The sequence below is a fragment of the Centroberyx affinis genome, unplaced genomic scaffold, assembly GCF_046629955.1.
Source record: "Centroberyx affinis isolate AG114_WGS23_722 - 3 ecotype Tasmania unplaced genomic scaffold, CSIRO-AGI_Caff_v1 ptg000985l_1, whole genome shotgun sequence".
Lineage (NCBI taxonomy): Eukaryota > Metazoa > Chordata > Actinopteri > Beryciformes > Berycidae > Centroberyx > Centroberyx affinis.
This window is the reverse complement of record NW_027279552.1, coordinates 1-19,868: the sequence shown is the minus strand read 5'-3', so window position 1 is coordinate 19,868 and position 19,868 is coordinate 1. Positions and strand designations below refer to the sequence as shown.

At 40.8% G+C, this 19,868-nt stretch overlaps 3 protein-coding genes across 3 annotated transcripts; all 3 read left to right on the top strand.

Annotated features, from left to right (window-relative positions):
- The first annotated feature begins 1,038 nt into the window (after positions 1-1,038).
- LOC139646516 (E3 ubiquitin-protein ligase TRIM39-like) lies at positions 1,039-3,624 on the top strand. Its single transcript, XM_071522415.1, has 2 exons — positions 1,039-1,154; positions 1,334-3,624. Exon 2 carries the CDS (start codon positions 1,350-1,352, stop codon positions 2,988-2,990), a length of 1,641 nt encoding a protein of 546 aa, XP_071378516.1. The 5' UTR covers positions 1,039-1,154; positions 1,334-1,349; the 3' UTR covers positions 2,991-3,624.
- A 2,472-nt stretch (positions 3,625-6,096) lies between these two features.
- Positions 6,097-8,561, top strand: LOC139646515 (E3 ubiquitin-protein ligase TRIM39-like). Its single transcript, XM_071522414.1, has 2 exons — positions 6,097-6,204; positions 6,384-8,561. Exon 2 carries the CDS (start codon positions 6,400-6,402, stop codon positions 8,038-8,040), a length of 1,641 nt encoding a protein of 546 aa, XP_071378515.1. The 5' UTR covers positions 6,097-6,204; positions 6,384-6,399; the 3' UTR covers positions 8,041-8,561.
- A 9,404-nt stretch (positions 8,562-17,965) lies between these two features.
- On the top strand, positions 17,966-19,853 carry LOC139646526 (E3 ubiquitin-protein ligase TRIM39-like; the record flags this gene model as incomplete). The annotated part of the gene is made up of 2 exons (XM_071522425.1): positions 17,966-18,081; positions 18,322-19,853. A coding segment is annotated over exon 2 (1,516 nt), but the record flags the coding sequence as incomplete, so codon positions are not given.
- Between the last annotated feature and the right edge of the window lie 15 nt (positions 19,854-19,868).

Sequence of the window (19,868 nt, the reverse complement as noted above, 5' to 3'; positions counted from 1 at the left end):
CTGCCAGTTGTTGCTGTGGCACCTGAATTTCCCCAAGGGGATTAATAAAGTGCTATCTCATCTTATCTTATCTTATCTTATCTTATCTTATCTTATCTTATCTTGTCTTATCTTATCTTATCTTATCTTATCTTATCTTATCTAGTTTGTGCATGTCCAGTTTGGCTGAGCAGCTAACTCTGTGAGGTATCCTTTAATGCAACTCTGAGACAGTCCCTTAACTCTGCAGTGAGTTGCTTTCAAATCTGTTGTGCTGCATGCTCCCTACATTGATTATACAAGTGAATGAGCTGTATCCTAAACTACCACTACAAATGCCGGTAGGCCTTCAGACAGTATGCTGGCAGTGACTGGTGCTTGAAACCAATAGAGTGATACTATTACATTTAACACCACATGGGAAGCAACAGACAGACATCTCTATGTGCCGGCCAGATGTTAAAATAGAAATGAATGCTGATGCAGGTGTGTATGTGGTGTACAGGCACCACCTGGCGGAAGGAAACCTGGCCGACCTAAACATGGCGCAGGACAGTAGAGGCTCAGCTGACAAAGATGAAGATTTCCTGGGGTGAAGCTGACCGTGCTGCCAAAGAAAGAAGGAGGTGGAGGGCTACTGCAGATGTCTCATGCCACGGATGGAGCGAAGAGCCAAAGTAAAGTAAGTACAATATGTTTCTCACATTAAAAGAACTACTGAAATAGATATAAGCCAGTGGAAAAAGCTTGTATGGTTATTTTCCTGCATGCTTAAAGTATTTTACATTTGACTGATATCAAAACTTGAAAAACGTTTTAACTCTAAAGGAAATCAATGGATAGAGAACCGCAATTAACCATGTCTATTTCACACTGATGAAACAGACAAGTGATAAGATTAGAAATGCAATCAGCTGTTCTCAGCCACTGTTGCCATGAGCTGTGGACCTCCAATATGGCCAACAGAGGGCAGGATCCACCAGCTGAAAGAGGCGGAGCAACACTGGATAGACAAGAGAGTTTCAACGTCACATTCCTGAGCTGAAACTGAAAGTAACTCAAAGCCACAGCACTGCTGCAGATGAGAAAAGTCTCTCTCTTTCTCTCCAAAGAAAAATAAAACTAGGTTCATCAGGCCTTTCTCAGAAATACAGCAGAGTCTTAGACATACACAGGTGAGTACAGCAGATAATATTTACTGTGTTTAAAGAGAGCAATAACACATAATTGAGCTGTATCCAGATAGGATGTCTCCCTGTTTTCATTTTATTCCAATAATCTAACTTTGATATTTCAATGCCGATATTAGATAATTATGTAATTACAATGTTGACATTTCACACTTTCACTTTAGGTCTCAGTGTCTAGATATGTCTGCTGCCAGCAGTCTCCTCTCTGAAGAGCAGTTTCTGTGTTCCATCTGTCTGGATGTGTTCACTGATCCAGTCACCATCCCATGTGGACACAACTTCTGCAAAAACTGTATCACACAGCACTGGGATATTAATGCCCAGTGCCAGTGTCCCAAGTGTAAAGAGCTTTTCAACACAAGACCTCTGCTGCGGGTCAATACTTTCATATCTGAGATGGCTGCTCAGTTCAGAAAGTTAGCTCAAACGAAAGCCAGCAGCTGCTCAGACCAACGATGTGTCAAACCAGGAGAACCAGTTCCCTGTGACGTCTGCACTGGGACCAAACTGAAGGCCCTGAAGTCCTGCCTGGTGTGTCTGGCCTCCTACTGTGACACTCACCTGGAGCCTCATCAGAGAATCACAGGCCTGAAAAGACACAAGCTGATCGATCCTGTGGAGAACCTGGACGGCAGGATCTGTAAGAAGCATGACAGACCGCTGGAGCTGTTCTGCAACACTGACCAGATGTGTGTATGTCAGTTCTGCACCGAGTCAGACCACAAATCACATCATATTGTTCCTCTGAAGGAAAGATATGAAGAAAAGAAGGCTGAGCTGGGGAAGACGGAGGCTGAAATTCAGCAGAAGATCCAGGAGAGACGACTGAAGATTCAGGAGATCAAACACTCAGTAGAGCTCAGCAAGGAAGATGCAGACAGAGAGATAGCAGACAGTGTGCGGGTCTTCACCGCTCTGATGCAGTCTGTGGAGAGAGGCCAGGCTGAGCTCATTGAGACGATCCAAGAGAAGCAGAAAACAACAGAGAAACAGGCTGAAGGCTTCATCAAAGAGCTGGAACAGGAAATCTCTGAGCTGATGAAGAGAACCGCTGAGGTGGAGCAGCTCTCACGCACTGAAGACCACCTCCACCTCCTCCAAAGCTTCCCATCCCTGAACACTCCTCCACACACCAAGAACTGGACAGAAGTCAGTGTCCACTCATCATATGAGGGGACGGTGAGGAGAGCTGTGGCTCAGCTGGAGGAGACGCTCAGTGAAGAGATGGAGAAGCTGCTTGAGGCTGAGCTGAAGAGGGTCCAGCAGTATGTAGTGGATGTGACTCTTGATCCTGATACAGCACATCCTAATCTCATCCTGTCTGGTGATGGGAAACAAGTAAAAGATGGTGACATAAAGAAGAATCTCCCAGACAACCCAGAGAGATTTTCTGTTTGTACCAATGTCTTAGGCAAACAGAGCTTCTCTTCAGGAAGATTTTACTACGAGGTTCAGGTTAAAGGGAAGACTGACTGGACTTTAGGAGTGGCCAGAGGGTCGATCAACAGGAAGGGAAAAATCACACTGAGCCCCGAGCATGGCTACTGGACTATATGGTTGAGGAATGGAAATGAGTACAAAGCTCTTGATGGCCCTGCTGTCCTCCTCTCTCTGAAAACGAAGCCTCAGAAGGTGGGGATGTTTGTGGATTATGAGGAGGGTCTGGTCTCCTTTTATGATGTAGATGCTGCAGCTCTTATCTACTCCTATACTGGCTGCACCTTCACTGAGGAACTCTACCCATTCTTTGGTCCCAGTCTTAATGATGGTGGTAAAAACTCCGCCCCTCTGATCATCTCTTCTGTCAATCACACAGATTAGACTAATCACTAGTTTTTCTTAGAGAGGATTCACTTTTTGTTATCTTATGTTATCTGATGTTATCTTTTGTTAAATGTTCATGTTTTAACTTCAGTTGAAGGATTCTCTATGGGTTGAGAAAATTCTTCTCATGAAACCCTTTCAAAACCAATTAGATAAATTCAAAAATGCACTGAGGTCAGGCTGAAAAAAGGCTGTTTTTCTTATTCCTGAAAAGTTGACATTTTGGAGATCCAAGGTTTTCACTGGACAGTGACGATATTCAAGGGTAGATTATATATTTTACTATTTTTTTTAAGGCAACTGTTTGCCTTGTTTTTGAATTGTAATAAAACATAAAAAACACTTTTGGCTCACTTCATACACTTGTGAAGCACAACTGAAGATTAATATATTTTTTTCAATACAGCTCATTGAGAGAATAATTGGAAAAACTCCCTATCTATGAAAAATGCCCAGTAACTACTTATGTTTCTCATCTCTTTACCTTTCTTCTTCTTGGCAAAATGAATGTCTTATCATAAAAAAGAACAGTGTTTAAACACAGTAGACAGTAGACCCCAGATTCTGGTTAATATGGTTAATGCTTTTTCTCATTTATATATGTTTACCTTTTATGTATCTTATTCCAACTTACTGCTTCAACATATCAATTTCCCCACAGGGATCACTAAAGTTTAATATAATCAAATCTAATTTAATAACTCTGCAAAATAATGTAATATTGTAAAACAGAAGCATTTGCTAAAATCATTAAGTCTCATTGTGTCTGAGTGACAAATATAAAATCTGTTATTGTTGTCAGATCATTGTGCATATTCTGAGCATTGTATGTTGACATAATTACTAAAGAGTATTTTATTAAAAATAAAGTTTCTTTGTTTTTTCACATTAAAAGATTAGTTTTTTTTTATAATAAAAACAAATGGAACTTACTTGTATGGTTACATGACTGTTATTTACCTCCATGTTTAAATTATTTAACGTTTGACTGAGATCAAAGCTTGAAAAATTAAAAATACCTGTCGCTGCTGCCTTTTATCTAATTTATCTAACAGTGGATGTGATGTATCAAACATGGAAAAAAAACAGCAACATCTCGGCCTTGTTCAGAGCTGAAAAAAGCAAAAATGACAAGTATCATATTTGATATCACATTGAATATGTAAATTTAGGTGTGATCTTTTTTAAATTAGCTGGCACAATTTGTAACATAATGCATTCAGCTTTTCTGGCAGGAGGGGGATTGCTGATCCAAATGAGAATGTACGTATATGTGGGAATTAAAGTTGAAAATCAAATAAATATACAATATACTTTCTAAAAGTTCATGCTGTATGCAGCTCAGTTGGGGTTATAGGGTCCCCACCTTTCCATTTGCTTCTTCCTCTGCACACACACACACACCTTATATTTTTACATCATCTTAATATGCAACATTTAGTTCTGCTGGGATTACGTTAGTGATTACAATCTGTAATCCATACTACATTTGCACATTAGGGTGTTCAGCAGCTGATGCTGTCATCCACAGTGACTTACAAAAAGTGCACTTTAAATGAGCTTAAACTCCCTGTTCACTAATATTACAAGCAACCAGTGGTAAGGAGTGCAAAGGTGAGAGGCACAGTGTCCTGACAATACATGTGACAGTCCTTTTATCATCTATGAATGAAAAGTAACAGGAAAGTAAATAAGAGGTGAGGTTAAATGCAGAAAGTTTTTTTTTAAAACAGCAGTACAGGAATATATTAGAACCAGTATTTCAGTATTATTGAAAGCTTTACATATTGAAAGTAAAAGCTCAAATTAATGGGGTAATTACTCTGTTGTAACTTTTTGTCATTTGGGTACTACATACAGTATTCTTCTGCACACTGAAAGGCTTCCTACCGTTTCATATTGAGATGTATTTAATGTCTCTATATAGTAACCAGTGGTTGAAAGAGTACTAGAATGTCCTACTCAAGTAAGTACTGTTACTTTGCTGATATTTTACTTCAGCAGAAGTAAAAGTACTAGTGTAAAAATCTACTAAAGTAAAAGTAAAAAGTAGCTCATTTAAAATGTCCTCAAAGTAAAAGTTACTGAGTCTATTATTCTGATTTGTATTCAGAGATACAAATGAGTCTTTATCAGCTAATGCAATTATACTAGCTATATTCTGGTTATATTATATGGCTATATTCTAGAAACTTCCTTACAGTTTGTGCATGTCCAGTTTGGCTGAGCAGCTAACTCTGTGAGGTATCCTTTAATGCAACTCTGAGACAGTCCCTTAACTCTGCAGTGAGTTGCTTTCAAATCTGTTGAGCTGCATGCTCCCTACATTGATCATACAAGTGAATGAGCTGTATCCTAAACTACCACTACCACTACGGCAGGCCTTCAGACAGTATGCTGGCAGTGACTGGTGCTTGAAACCTATAGAGTGATACTATTACATTTAACACCACATGGGAAGTAACAGACAGACATCTCTATGTGCCGGCTAGATGTTAAAATAGAAATTAATGCTGATGCAGGTGTGTATGTGGTGTACAGGCACCACCTGGCAGAAGGAAACCTGGCCGACCTAAACATGGCGCAGGACAGTAGAGGCTCAGCTGACAAAGATGAAGATTTCCTGGGGTGAAGCTGACCGTGCTGCCAAAGAAAGAAGGAGGTGGAGGGCTACTGCAGATGTCTCATGCCCCGGATGGAGCGAAGAGCCAAAGTAAAGTAAGTACAGTATGTTTCTCACATTAAAAGTACATAATGAATAAATATAATCCAGTGGAAAAAGCTTGTATGGTTATTTTCCTGCATGCTTAAAGTATTTTAAGTTTGACTGATATCAAAGCTTGAAAAACATTTTAACTCTAAAGGTAATCAACGGATAGAGAACCGCAATTAACCATGTCTGTTTCACACTGATGAAACAGACAAGTCATAAGATTAGAAATGCAACCAGCTGTTCTCAGCCACTGTTGCCATGAGCTGTGGACCTCCAATATGGCCAGCAGAGGGCAGGATCCACCAGCTGAAAGAGGCGGAGCAACACTGGAAAGACAAGAGAGTTTCAACGTCACTTTCCTGAGCTGAAACTGAAAGTAACTCAGAGCCACAGCACTGCTGCAGACGAGAAAAGTCTCTCTCTTTCTCTCCAAAGAAAAATAAAACTAGGTTCATCAGGCCTTTCTCAGAAATACAGCAGAGTCTTAGACATACACAGGTGAGTAGAGCAGATAATATTTACTGTGTTTAAAGAGAGCAATAACACATAATTGAGCTGTATCCAGATAGGATGTTTCTCTGTTTTCATTTTATTCCAATAATCTAACTTTGATATTTTTATGCTGATATTAGATAATTATGTAATTACAATGTTGACATTTCACACTTTCACTTTAGGTCTCAGTGTCTAGATATGTCTGCTGCCAGCAGTCTCCTCTCTGAAGAGCAGTTTCTGTGTTCCATCTGTCTGGATGTGTTCACTGATCCAGTCACCATCCCATGTGGACACAACTTCTGCAAAAACTGTATCACACAGCACTGGGATATTAATGCCCAGTGCCAGTGTCCCATGTGTAAGAAGCTTTATGACAGAAGACCTGAGCTGCATGTCAATACTTTCATATCTGAGATGGCTGCTCAGTTCAGAAAGTCAGCTCAAATGAAAGCCAGCAGCTGCTCAGACCAACAATGTGTCAAACCAGGAGAACCAGTTCCCTGTGACGTCTGCACTGGGACCAAACTGAAGGCCCTGAAGTCCTGCCTGGTGTGTCTGGCCTCCTACTGTGACACTCACCTGGAGCCTCATCAGAGAATCGCAGGCCTGAAGAGACACAAGCTGATCGATCCTGTGGAGAACCTGGAAGTCAGGATATGTAAGAAGCATGACAGACCGCTGGAGCTGTTCTGCAACACTGACCAGATGTGTGTATGTCAGTTCTGCACCGAGTCAGACCACAAGTCACATCATATTGTTCCTCTGAAGGAAAGATATGAAGAAAAGAAGGCTGAGCTGGGGAAGACGGAGGCTGAAATTCAGCAGATGATCCAGGAGAGACGACTGAAGATTCAGGAGATCAAACACTCAGTAGAGCTCAGCAAGGAAGATGCAGACAGAGAGATAGCAGACAGTGTGCGGGTCTTCACCGCTCTGATACAGTCTGTGGAGAGAGGCCAGGCTGAGCTCATTGAGACGATCCAAGAGAAGCAGAAAACAACAGAGAAACAGGCTGAAGGCTTCATCAAAGAGTTGGAACAGGAAATCTCTGAGCTGATGAAGAGAACTGCTGAGGTGGAGCAGCTCTCACACACTGAAGACCACCTCCACCTCCTCCAAAGCTTCCCATCCCTGAACACTCCTCCACACACCAAGGACTGGACAGAAGTCAGTGTCCACTCATCATATGAGGGGACGGTGAGGAGAGCTGTGGCTCAGCTGGAGGAGACGCTCAGTGAAGAGATGGAGAAGCTGCTTGAGGCTGAGCTGAAGAGGGTCCAGCAGTATGCAGTGGATGTGATTCTCGATCCTGATACAGCACAAGACTACCTTATCCTGTCTGATGTTGGGAAACAAGTAAATCATGGTGATGTAAGGAAGAATCTCCCAGACAACCCAGAGAGATTTTCTCTTTGTGCCGGTGTCTTAGGAAAACAGAGCTTCTCTTCAGGAAGATTTTACTACGAGGTTCAGGTTAAAGGGAAGACTGAGTGGACTTTCGGAGTGGCCGGAGGGTCGATCAACAGGAAGGGAGAAATCACACTGAGCCCCAAGAATGGCTACTGGACTATATGGTTGAGGAATGGAAATGAGTACAAAGCTCTTGCTGGCCCTGGTGTCCTCCTCTCTCTGAAAACGAAGCCTCAGAAGGTGGGGGTGTTTGTGGATTATGAGGAGGGTCTGGTCTCCTTTTATGATGTAGATGCTGCAGCTCTTATCTACTCCTATACTGGCTGCACCTTCACTGAGGAACTCTACCCATACTTTAGTCCCAGTCTTAATTATGGTGGTAAAAACTCTGCCCCTCTGATCATCTCTCCTGTCAATCACAGAGATTAGACTAATCACTACATTGTCTTAGAGAGGATTCACTTTTTGTTATCTTATGTTATCTGATGTTATCTTTTGTTAAATTTTCATATTCTGACTTCAGTTGAAGGATTCTACGTTCCTCTGTGGGTTGAGAAAATTCTACCACCCTTGGTCCTATGAAATCCTTTCAAAACCCATTAGATAAATTCAAAAATGCACTGAGGTCAGGCTGAAAAAAGGCTGTTTTTCTTATTCCTGAAAAGCTGACATTTTGGAGATATAAGGTTTTCACTGGCCAAGTTTCAAGGGTAGATTATATATATATTTTTTAAGGCAACTGTTTGCCTTGTTTGTGAATTAAATAAAACATAAAAAACACTTTGGGCTCACTTCACACACTTGTGAAGCGCAATTAAAGATTAATATCTTTTTTCAATACAGCTCTATATTGAAAGAAGAATTGGAAAAACTATCTTTAAAAAAATCCCAGTTACTAGTTTCTCATCTCTTTACCTTTATTCTTCTCGGCAAAATGAATGTCTTATCATAAAAACACAGTGTTTAAATACAGTAACTGACTCCATATTCTGGTTAATATGGTTAATGCTCTTTCTCATTTAAATCCTGTTTACCTTTTATTTTATTCCAACTTACTGCTGCAACAGATCAATTTCCCACAGGGATCACTAAAGTTTAATCTAATCAAAGCTAATTATTGTGCTTGCCGTAGGCAAAGCACAATACTATTGTTTCACATACTTATTCTTATTTTTCCACTTCTTCCGGACAAAACTTCTGCGCGCTACTCCTCCTACAGTTTTTACAGTACATAGACATGTGAGACATCAAAACGTGCGGCTTATTGAGGGGAAGTGTGCTATTACTTTTCTAAGAGATTCGTCGTGGAGTTTTTGAGATATTCGCGATTAAGTGCGATTTTTTTGCCCCATTGACTTGAATGGGATTTTGCATAAAAGTAGCTGTAGCTCAGAAACCCTAAGAGCTAAAGTTCCCAAACTTGGTGGATAGGTTCACAGTATCCCCTTCTACTCTGGTCTAAAGAATTACACCGATTGACCTGATGGTGGCGCTATAACAGCCCTCTTTATGTTTTGGTGCATAACTTTTGAACCGTAGCATGTAGACTCTTTTTTCCCTGGATTCCCTGGGTCCATACGCATCTAACCATATAGGCCCCGCCCATTTCCGCCTAACTAGATTTTCCGCCATTTTGAATTTTGTCCAAAACAGTTTTTTCGCTACTGTTCGTACGAATTTTCTCCAATCTTCACCAAATTTGCCACACAGCATGCCTGGCTCGTCCTGCACGAACGTGCCGATTTGTTTTTTGATATTCCATACCGTTTTGATGTTATGGGCTTCCAAAATTTGATGACATGTTGTGGGCGGGGCCTATGATTTAAAAATTGGTATAACTCATGAAAGCATTATCCTATCCCATCCAAATTTGGTACAGTTGTGCACATATCATGTCTCAGCTGACCTGTAAAATTTCGTGTCATTTCGCAAATAGGGGGCGCTACAGCGACCTATTAAGTTTTAAATGATCGTAACTCGGTGACCGTAAATGCTGGAAACAATTCTTTTTTCCCTTGGATTGTCTTTGTTCCCTAGTAACCTAGCAACCACAAGTGACACCCTAGCAACCACCTAGCAACACCCTAGCAACCACCTAGCATCCACCTAGCAATCGCCTAGGAACGCCGTAGCGACCGCTGCGCACCAGATGATTGACAGTCTTTACGGTGGTTGTATTCCATTGGACGTCCTTTTCCTGTCACAACGCTCACAAATCTTGCTGCTGTTTGCACATTGCTGTACTTCACCCAGCAGATATCTCTCTCTGTGTATCTATCTATCTATCTATCTATCTATCTATCTATCTATTTAGTTGGGCTTGCTTCAGCAACTGCCACTATTCCCACAATTTCCACAGCACATTTATTTTACATCAAACTGTTCATATACTTCTCTCTCTCACAATGTCAATATCTAAGTGGTAGCAGTTGTAGTTTTGAAACACACACACACACACACACACACACACACACACACACACACACACACACACACAACACAGGTGTAATTAACATTAAATGACTGATTCTACTTCCATTACAACTACTGCTGCTCCACCTGGTGGCCTATTCATGGCACTGTTGATTCTCCCTGTACTGTAGTATCGTGTTTATGGCACCAGGGGGCTCCCCAAAGGCACTTTCAGCACAGCTCCTCCTGGTGGCCTATTCATGACACTGTTGATTCTCCCTGTACTGTAGTATCGTGTTTATGGCACCAGGGGGCTCCCCAAAGGCACTTTCAGCACAGCTCCTCCTGGTGGCCTATTCATGGCACTGTTGATTCTCCCTGTACTGTAGTATCGTGTTTATGGCACCAGGGGGCTCCTCAAAGGCACTTTCAGCACAGCTCCATCTGGTGGCCTATTCATGACACTGTTGATTCTCCCTGTACAGTGGGAGCCCTATTGAAATAGTACTGTCAACATTGAAGACTTGTATTCAGTCATTTCTGATAGTCACTGCCTGCCCACTTTTTCTAAAGTGATCCAGTCATTTGCTGTAGTCAAATATGACCATCTACAGTGTATTTCACTGTGTAACATACACACACATCTCTACTACTACTACTAGTAGTACTAGGACTACTACTACTGCTGCTACTACTGTTACTGCTACTACCTCTAATACTGCTAGTAGTAGTACTAGCAGTATTAGAAATAGTAGTATTAGAAGTAGTAGTAGTAGTAGTAGTAGTCTACTACTACTACTTCTAATACTACTACTACTGCTAGTAGTGGTATTGTCTAGTTGTAGCGTTCCTACTACTGTTCAGTTACACATTTTAACTACTTCAAACAGTGAAACGTCTAGTACTGTAGTAGCCTACTACTACTACTACTACTACTGCAGCTACTACAGTGTCAGCAGACTCTCTACTACACTCTAGCTGGTTTACACTTGCACTGGCTTTCAGTCCTTTACTGTTTCTACTGCTACTACTACAACTATAGCTATGAGCTACTACTGCAAACAGCAGATCAAAATACTCAAAATGTACAGACATTTAAACACTTTGTCATCAATTCAACTGTCTTCAACCTGTCTTGCTGAAGCAAGCCCACAAATTTTCTTCAGAAAATGTAACCTTTTCTAGTCTATTTCAATTCAAAGGGGCTTTATTGGCATGGGGAACACATTCTCTCTCTCTCTCTGTGGGTCTCTCTCTCTCTCTCTCTCTCTCTCTCTCTCTCTCTCTCTCTCTCTCTCTCTCTCAGTGGGTCACAGTCTGTCTTCTCCTGCAGCCAGGTCTGCCTGTGGTAGTCTCTCTCAATGTCAGTGCTTCGACACAGCCAGCAGATGGGGACAAAGACCATGAGTTCTCCACATGGGCTTGCTGTTGTTTGTGGTGCATTCAGTGTCCTTGGAAAGCTGGGAACCTCTAGTTTTGTTCGATAACAGACATATTGTTGTGGAGTGTTGAGAAAAGTATCCCAATGCCTTTGAACACAACTGGCTCTCATATTTAGTGAGTCTAGTCTTTGTCAAATTGGACAGGGGCCGGGACAGGGACATTGCAAGGGCGGCAAGCACAATTAAATTTTCTTTAGAAAATTTAGCCTTTTCTAGTTTATTTAACTCTGCAAAATAATGTCATATTGGAAATCAGAAGCATTTGCTAAAATCATTGAAACGTGTCTAAACGACAAATTAAAAATGTGTTATTATTGTCAGATCATTGTACATATTCTGATTGTATGCATGCATTGTATGTTGACATAATTACTGAAGAACAGTTTATGAATGAAAAATAATTCTGCAAGTTATTATTCTCACATTAAAAGATTGTTTTAAAATAAATAAAAACAAATAATAGTAATAATACTGCATTTTATTTGTACTGCACTTTTCATTCACAGTGAATCTCCAAGTGCTACAGAGTTAAAAACAAACATAAAACAAAAAGTAAGAAAACACTCATCAAGCAAAAGTTCAAATGAAAAAGCCTTCCTGAATAAAAAGGTTTTTTAGTCTTAAAAGTGTTCAGGGTCTGTGCTGCTCTTAGATGGTTAGGAAGGCTGTTCCACAAGCAGAAGGCCCGATCCCCCATGGTGCGGAGCTTGGTACTGGGGGCCCGGAGGAGCCTTGAGGATTTGTGGGGTAATCAGTTCTTGTAGGTAGGGAGGTGCCTGGTTGTTAATGCATTTGTAAGTAAGTAGTCCAGTCTTGAGGAGATAAAGGTATGGACAATGTTGAAAATGGTCTAGTGAATTAATATCTGTCCTTTTAAGACCAGCTGAAACTTTGTGTTATTCATTTAGTTTAATAAGACGTTCTGTGATTGGCCCAATCATAATATTATGTTAGCCAATTAGAATAGGATTTGATTAAGGGCTATTCAGTATAGCAGCAAGTTCAGGAGGAAGCCACTTAGCTCACATGCTCCATTGGGTTAATTACCAGTTGTACGCAGCGTGTGTGTAACTTGAACAAAGTAAGAACTTATTTCCTATCTTTATTTCATGTTGAAATATTAGTTATAGTCCATGGTATGTTTACTGGGTGATAATTGAAGTTGATAACGATAGTGTAATGTCCATGCTTTTCATATTACTGGAGCACATGTGCATAAGCCAAACCTGTTATAGTTGTGCTAAATATTAGACTGTTATGTCTATTATTGTAGGTTAATCACTAACGTGGAAATTGCAAGTAAGTTACATGTCAGATTGCTTTAGATTGTATTGGATGGAACTGACTGTAATTCATCTGTTTAGCCTTACTGGACGCCATTAGTGATCATTAAACGCCCTCTAGTGGACGTTCACTGCATCTCTGTACATTGTATTGTAGTAGAACTCTGCTTAGTATATGACATTTATTTGCAGTTTATAAATTATTGCAGTTTATTGATGTGAATGTATGCTTCTTTTTCTCATTGTAGACCACACTCAAGACTATATGCCATTCTAACCCAATATAAATGGAGTCAAATAAAGATTTGAAAGGACATCTAATGTTTATTCATCTCTGACCGGATGCCAGTGGTGGCTGTAAGCAATCCTGAATCAGCATAGAGAGTTTCTTAAAACCCTTCATAACAGACAAGCTTCTCTGCATCTGACAGGGTCAGAGTGGGGCGGAGTTTGGAGATGTTTTTGAGATGGTCAAAAGTCAGGTGAGGGTCAAACCTAACACCCAGATAAGTGACTGAGGAGGAGAGGGGGATGTCCTGGCTGCCAAAGGTGAGATGAGATGTGGGAGATGACTGAACCTGGTGTGGAGTGCCAACAAGGAGAGCTTCAGTTTTGCTGCTGTTTCACTGGAGGAAATTGTTGCTCATCCAGGCCTTCATCTCAAGGCAGGTGCTGAGGTCGGACATGGCTGCAGAAGGGCTTGGGGCAGTTTTGATGTACAGCTGGGTATCATCAGCATAGCATTGGAAAGACATCCCATGTCTGCTGATGACCAAGGGGGAGCATGTAGAGGGTAAACAGCATGGGGCCGAGAACCGACCCTTGTGGATGGAACTGGAACACACTTGTATGGTGACATGACATGTTATTTTCTTGCATGTTTAAATTATTTTACGTTTGACTGATATCAAAGCTTGAAAAATGTAAAGGTAATCAATGGCTAGAGAACAGCAATTAGCCATGTCTATTTCACACTGATGAAACAGACAAGTCATAAGATTAAAAATGAAAAAGGAGGAAATATACAATATCTAATACACATCAATAGAAATGTACAAATATCAAATGTACATAGAGTACTCATAAATCACTAGGAGCAAAAATATTAGCACAAACGCCAAATCTATAAGAGGAACCCTACTAAGATAATAGAAATAAAGGTTAAAAAACAAAGATGACAAAAAATCAGTACTCTGAACATTCAAAATCACCTAAAGGGGAGAAACAGAAAAACTTGTCAGGAATGAATATTGTTTCTGTCAATAGTTATCTATAAAGTAGTAAAAAGCATAGGAAATCCATCATATTTAGTGCCACCTAAGGTATATTTATCATTCAAATGTAAATTACAGCTACTACATATGATGAATAAAAAAAAAAGAAAAAAATGATTGCCATTATCTACAAGTTATTACAAAAATGGTGAGAAATCAGTTTCCCCATTTAAACCTGGAAACTGAGTTGCCTTCAGAGAATAAATCCAATAGGTTTCTCTCTGTAGTAGCAACTTTAGCCTATCTCCTCCTCTCTGAGAGCGTGGTATATGTTCAATTCCTGATAGACAGGAGGAAGATAGCTGGTCACCACTTTGTCCTGAATGGTGGGGGCCCTTCTGAAACTAATGCCCGGCCCATTTGAAAATATGTCTCTTAGAGTATTGTCACTGAGGAGAGTATCCCAATTTTTGAGGATGATATGTTTAATTTGGACCGCTGTATCTTGTAACAAAAAAAGGATTATTATTATCAGACTGAGGCTTTTGTTTCTTAGTCAGTAGCTGTTCTCTATCTGTGTTTTTTGCTTTGTTGAGAACCTTGTTAACTGTATCAGGCTTGTAGCCCCTTTGGAGAAATCTATGTTTCATCTCAATTGCTTGATTATCAAAATCAATGTTTAATTTTAGCATAAAAGTACATCTGAAGACACACAGTACTTCACACAGGAGAGAAACCTTTTAGTTGCTCAGTTTGTGGTAAAAGTTTCACTGAAAAAAGACCTCTGGAGACACACATGAGACTCCACACAGAGGAGAAACCATTTAGTTGCTCAGTCTGTGGTAAAAGTTTTAGTGAAAAAGTAAATTTGATGACACACATGAGAATCCACACAGGAGTGAAACCATACAGTTAGTGTTTGTTTGAAAAGATTTAGTCAGCTGTCACATGTGAACAGTCATAAGTGTGGTACTGCGAGTGAAGCTGCAGGTGGAGGTGAGCAGAGCTTCTGGTTCATTTGAATTGTTCAGCAGTAATAGTACAATAAAGTACAGACACATCATGATAGTCCACCATTAAGGAGGAAAACCAAACTCCTCTAATCAGTGTTGTGGTTGGGGATGCAGCCATATCTGAATATTGCTGATACACATCATGCTGTAATATAGGGTAATTGAAGAGAAATAAAATTACCATTTCTGTTCTATGGCTCAAATTCAGGTTTAACATACAGTATATACACAGTTCAGTATGTTTAGTATGTTCAGTATTACAGAATTGAAAATCCGCAAAAATGTTAGAAAAGGTTACAGGGACTTTTGCAGGTTTCTAGGACTTCCTTTATGACTCGGCCTTCGCAATTTTGGACCTGTATATATAATGTGTCTGTTACATAGCTGTAGTACTTGGACCTGCAGAGAATACTGACTCCAGAGTCAGCTGTCGATTGAAACAGTGAGCTCCTGTTGCTAGGCCTCCTGCTGCTAACAATGAGTCCAAATGGGGTATGATAAGAGATAAGAGATCTATGACATTTTATTGGGAAATCCTATGAACTGGTATTATCACTTCATCAAATTTCTACCAGTTTTCTGATTCTTGACTTGGAAGAATGCTAATGTCACCACAAAAAAGCCCTCATGAGCTGCTGACTTTAAAGAGACAAAGCAAATGAATATAGACCTTTATAGATCTTTGCAACTGGTTTGTAGGAGCCCATGATGCAAATCAATGATAATGTCATTCAAACACCTGCCATTCCATATTATGTCAAAGTCTTCATCAGCTAGAGGAGATGGAAAGCCATTGGCAGGATTGTGAATTCTGCATGTTGTTTGCTGATACTCTTTACATCTGTCTGGGCCATTGTGGCTTGTCTGTTGTTGAACATAGTTAAGTATTTTGATGCTGCCTGTCTTTTCATTTGCAATTATGCAACAGAATAGAATCAACTCAAACAGGAATCCAGTTTTGGATACTGATGTATTTGAGCTGTTGATATGCCACACACACACACACACACACACACACACACACACACACACACACACATACTGTACACCCCCACACCCTGCACAATAACTTGGATGCTGGACTTAGACCCCCCCTCCCCTAACCGGCACTAATAACTGAACTCCTGACCACTGACTATGTGTATATGTACGAAATACGAAAACGGAAACGAAACCGGACAAGCAAGCTTGTTTTTATTGTGATCACACAACACACCACAACACTTGCATGCAGCGACCACACACACACACACACACACATACTGACAACGGTGGTCAGTGAAATTCAGTCTCTGCTTTTAACCCATCCAAGGCTGTCCTTCCTCCGGCGGGCAGCCAGGAGCAGTGGGCAGCTTTACAGTACAGCGCCCGGGGACCAACTTCAGTCGTCGTCGCTGGTCAGGCGATGACCTTCTGCATGTTTTTAGTGGGGGTCCTTACCGATGTTATATGGTTATATGGAGGAAAAAAATATTATTATTATTATTATTATTATTATCATTATTATTAGTAATAGTAGTAGTATTTGCATTCATTTGCATTATTTGCACTGTCTCTATAGTTTTATAGTATGTACATTACCTTTATTTATCTTATTACCTCTTCTTTTTTTATTATCTTCCTGTACTTGTTTTCCTTGGTACTGTTCTGCCAGTTGCTGCTGTGGCACCTGAATTTCCCCAAGAGGATTAATAAAGTGCTATCTCATCGTATCTTATCTCATCTCATCTCATCTCATCTCATCTCATCTCATCTCATCTCATCTCATCTCATCTCATCTTATCTTATCTTATCTAGTTTGTGCATGTCCAGTTTGGCTGAGCAGCTAACTCTGTGAGGTATCCTTTAATGCAGTGGTAGGCAAATAGCGGCCCGTGGGCCAAATTCGGCCCTGCAGAAAAAATATTTGGCCCCCTGATGAAAGTTTTGACTATAATAGTTTACATCAAATCTTTTACATATTTTTTTCACAAATCTACTGTAGATAACATAAACACAAGGCTCCTGTAAATCCCAATTATTGCAATATAACCTTGTTACATCTATACATTTATCCCCCACACCATAAAACTAAGGCTGCTATTTGAACAGTGCATGGTGCTGAAATTAAACCTACCAGAAATTAAAGTTTAATGTGTCAATTCTAACAACTGTTTTAATTCCACAGCTTTAGCCTATATAACCATAACAGATTTGTTCTTCACAAACACAAATGGTTGGCAGTCAAACAGACATGGTGTGTTGATGCCATTTATTCCCCCTCAGATACAGTCCTTAACACTGTTATAAATCTATTTAATCTATTTAATTCGTAAATGAATTAAAAGAAATAAATAAAAAAAACATATAGGCCTGCGTAACGGCCCCCCAATGAAAAATCATGAAAAAACTGGCCCATGGTTGAACCTAATTGCTGACCCCTGCTTTAATGCAACTCTGAGACAGTCCCTTAACTCTGCAGTGAGTTGCTTTCAAATCTGTTGTGCTGCTTGCTCCCTACATTGATTATACAAGTGAATGAGCTGTATCCTAAACTACCACTACAAATGCCGGTAGGCCTTCAGACAGTATGCTGGCAGTGACTGGTGCTTGAAACCAATAGAGTACAGTATGTTTCTCACATTAAAAGAACTTACTGTAATAAATATAAGCCAGTGGAAAAAGCTTGTATGGTTATTTTCCTGTATGCTTTTATAAGTACGTTTTTTAATTATTTTAAGTTTGACTGATAGCAAAGCTTGAAAAACGTTTTAACTCTAAAGGTAATCAATGGATACAGAACTGCAATTCACCATGTCTATTTCACACTGATCAAACAGACAAGTCATAAGATTAGAAATGCAACCAGCTGTTCTCAGCCACTGCCATGAGCTGTGGACCTCCAATATGGCCACCAGAGGGCAGGATCCACCAGCTGAAAGAGGCGGAGCAACACTGGCTAGACAAGAGAGTTTCAACGTCACATTCCTGAGCTGAAACTGAAAGTAACTCAGAGCCACAGCACTGCTGCAGACGAGAAAAGTCTCTCTCTTTCTCTCCAAAGAAAAATAAAACTAGGTTCATCAGGCCTTTCTCAGAAATACAGCAGAGTCTTAGACATACACAGGTGAGTAGAGCAGATCATATTTACTGTGTTTAAAGAGAGCAATAACACATAATTGAGCTGTATCCAGATAGGATGTTTCCCTGTTTTCATTTTGCACTGACACTTGTCAAATGACAAACGACAAATGACAAATCTCAAAATGACTTTTGCTAATATTCCAATAATCTAACTTTGATATATTTAAGCAAATATTCAAGAATTATGTAATTACAATGTTGACATTTCACACTTTCACTTTAGGTCTCAGTGTCTAGATATGTCTGCTGCCAGCAGTCTCCTCTCTGAAGAGCAGTTTCTGTGTTCCATCTGTCTGGATGTGTTCACTGATCCAGTCACCATCCCATGTGGACACAACTTCTGCAAAAACTGTATCACACAGCACTGGGATATTAATGCCCCATGCCAGTGTCCCATGTGTAAGAAGCTTTATGACAGAAGACCTGAGCTGCATGTCAATACTTTCATATCTGAGATGGCTGCTCAGTTCAGAAAGTCAGCTCAAATGAAAGCCAGCAGCTGCTCAGACCAACAATGTGTCAAACCAGGAGAACCAGTTACCTGTGACGTCTGCACTGGGACCAAAGTGAAGGCCCTGAAGTCCTGCCTGGTGTGTCTGGCCTCCTACTGTGACACTCACCTGGAGCCTCATCAGAGAATCGCAGGCCTGAAAAGACACAAGCTGATCGATCCTGTGGAGAACCTGGAAGTCAGGATGTGTAAGAAGCATGACAGACCGCTGGAGCTGTTCTGTAAAACTGACCAGATGTGTGTATGTCAGTTCTGCACCGAGTCAGACCACAAGCCACATCATATTGTTCCTCTGAAAGAAGAATATGAAGAAAAGAAGGCTGAAATTCAGCAGATGATTCAGGAGAGACGACTGAAGATTCAGGAGATCAAACACTCAGTAGAGCTCAGCAAGGAAGATGCAGACAGAGAGATAGCAGACAGTGTGCGGGTCTTCACCGCTCTGATGCAGTCTGTGGAGAGAGGCCAGGCTGAGCTCATTGAGACGATCCAAGAGAAGCAGAAAACAACAGAGAAACAGGCTGAAGGCTTCATCAAAGAGTTGGAACAGGAAATCTCTGAGCTGATGAAGAGAACCGCTGAGGTGGAGCAGCTCTCACGCACTGAAGACCACCTCCACCTCCTCCAAAGCTTCCCATCCCTGAACACTCCTCCACACACCAAGGACTGGACAGAAGTCAGTGTCCACTCATCATATGAGGGGACGGTGAGGAGAGCTGTGGCTCAGCTGGAGGAGACGCTCAGTGAAGAGATGGAGAAGCTGCTTGAGGCTGAGCTGAAGAGGGTCCAGCAGTATGTAGTGGATGTGACTCTTGATCCTGATACAGCACATCCTAATCTCATCCTGTCTGATGATGGGAAACAAGTAAAAGATGGTGACATAAAGAAGAATCTCCCAGACAACCCAGAGAGATTTTCTTTTTGTACCAATGTCTTAGGCAAACAGAGCTTCTCTTCAGGAAGATTTTACTACGAGGTTCAGGTTAAAGGGAAGACTGACTGGACTTTAGGAGTGGCCAGAGGGTCGATCAACAGGAAGGGAAAAATCACACTGAGCCCCGAGCATGGCTACTGGACTATATGGTTGAGGAATGGAAATGAGTACAAAGCTCTTGATGGCCCTGCTGTCCTCCTCTCTCTGAAAACGAAGCCTCAGAAGGTGGGGGTGTTTGTGGATTATGAGGAGGGTCTGGTCTCCTTTTATGATGTAGATGCTGCAGCTCTTATCTACTCCTATACTGGCTGCACCTTCACTGAGG

Bases quoted from the DNA above. Each gene is read 5' to 3' on its own strand.
- LOC139646516 (XM_071522415.1), top strand. From the start codon at position 1,350: ATGTCTGCTGCCAGCAGTCTCCTCTCTGAAGAGCAGTTTCTGTGTTCC.
- LOC139646515 (XM_071522414.1), top strand. From the start codon at position 6,400: ATGTCTGCTGCCAGCAGTCTCCTCTCTGAAGAGCAGTTTCTGTGTTCC.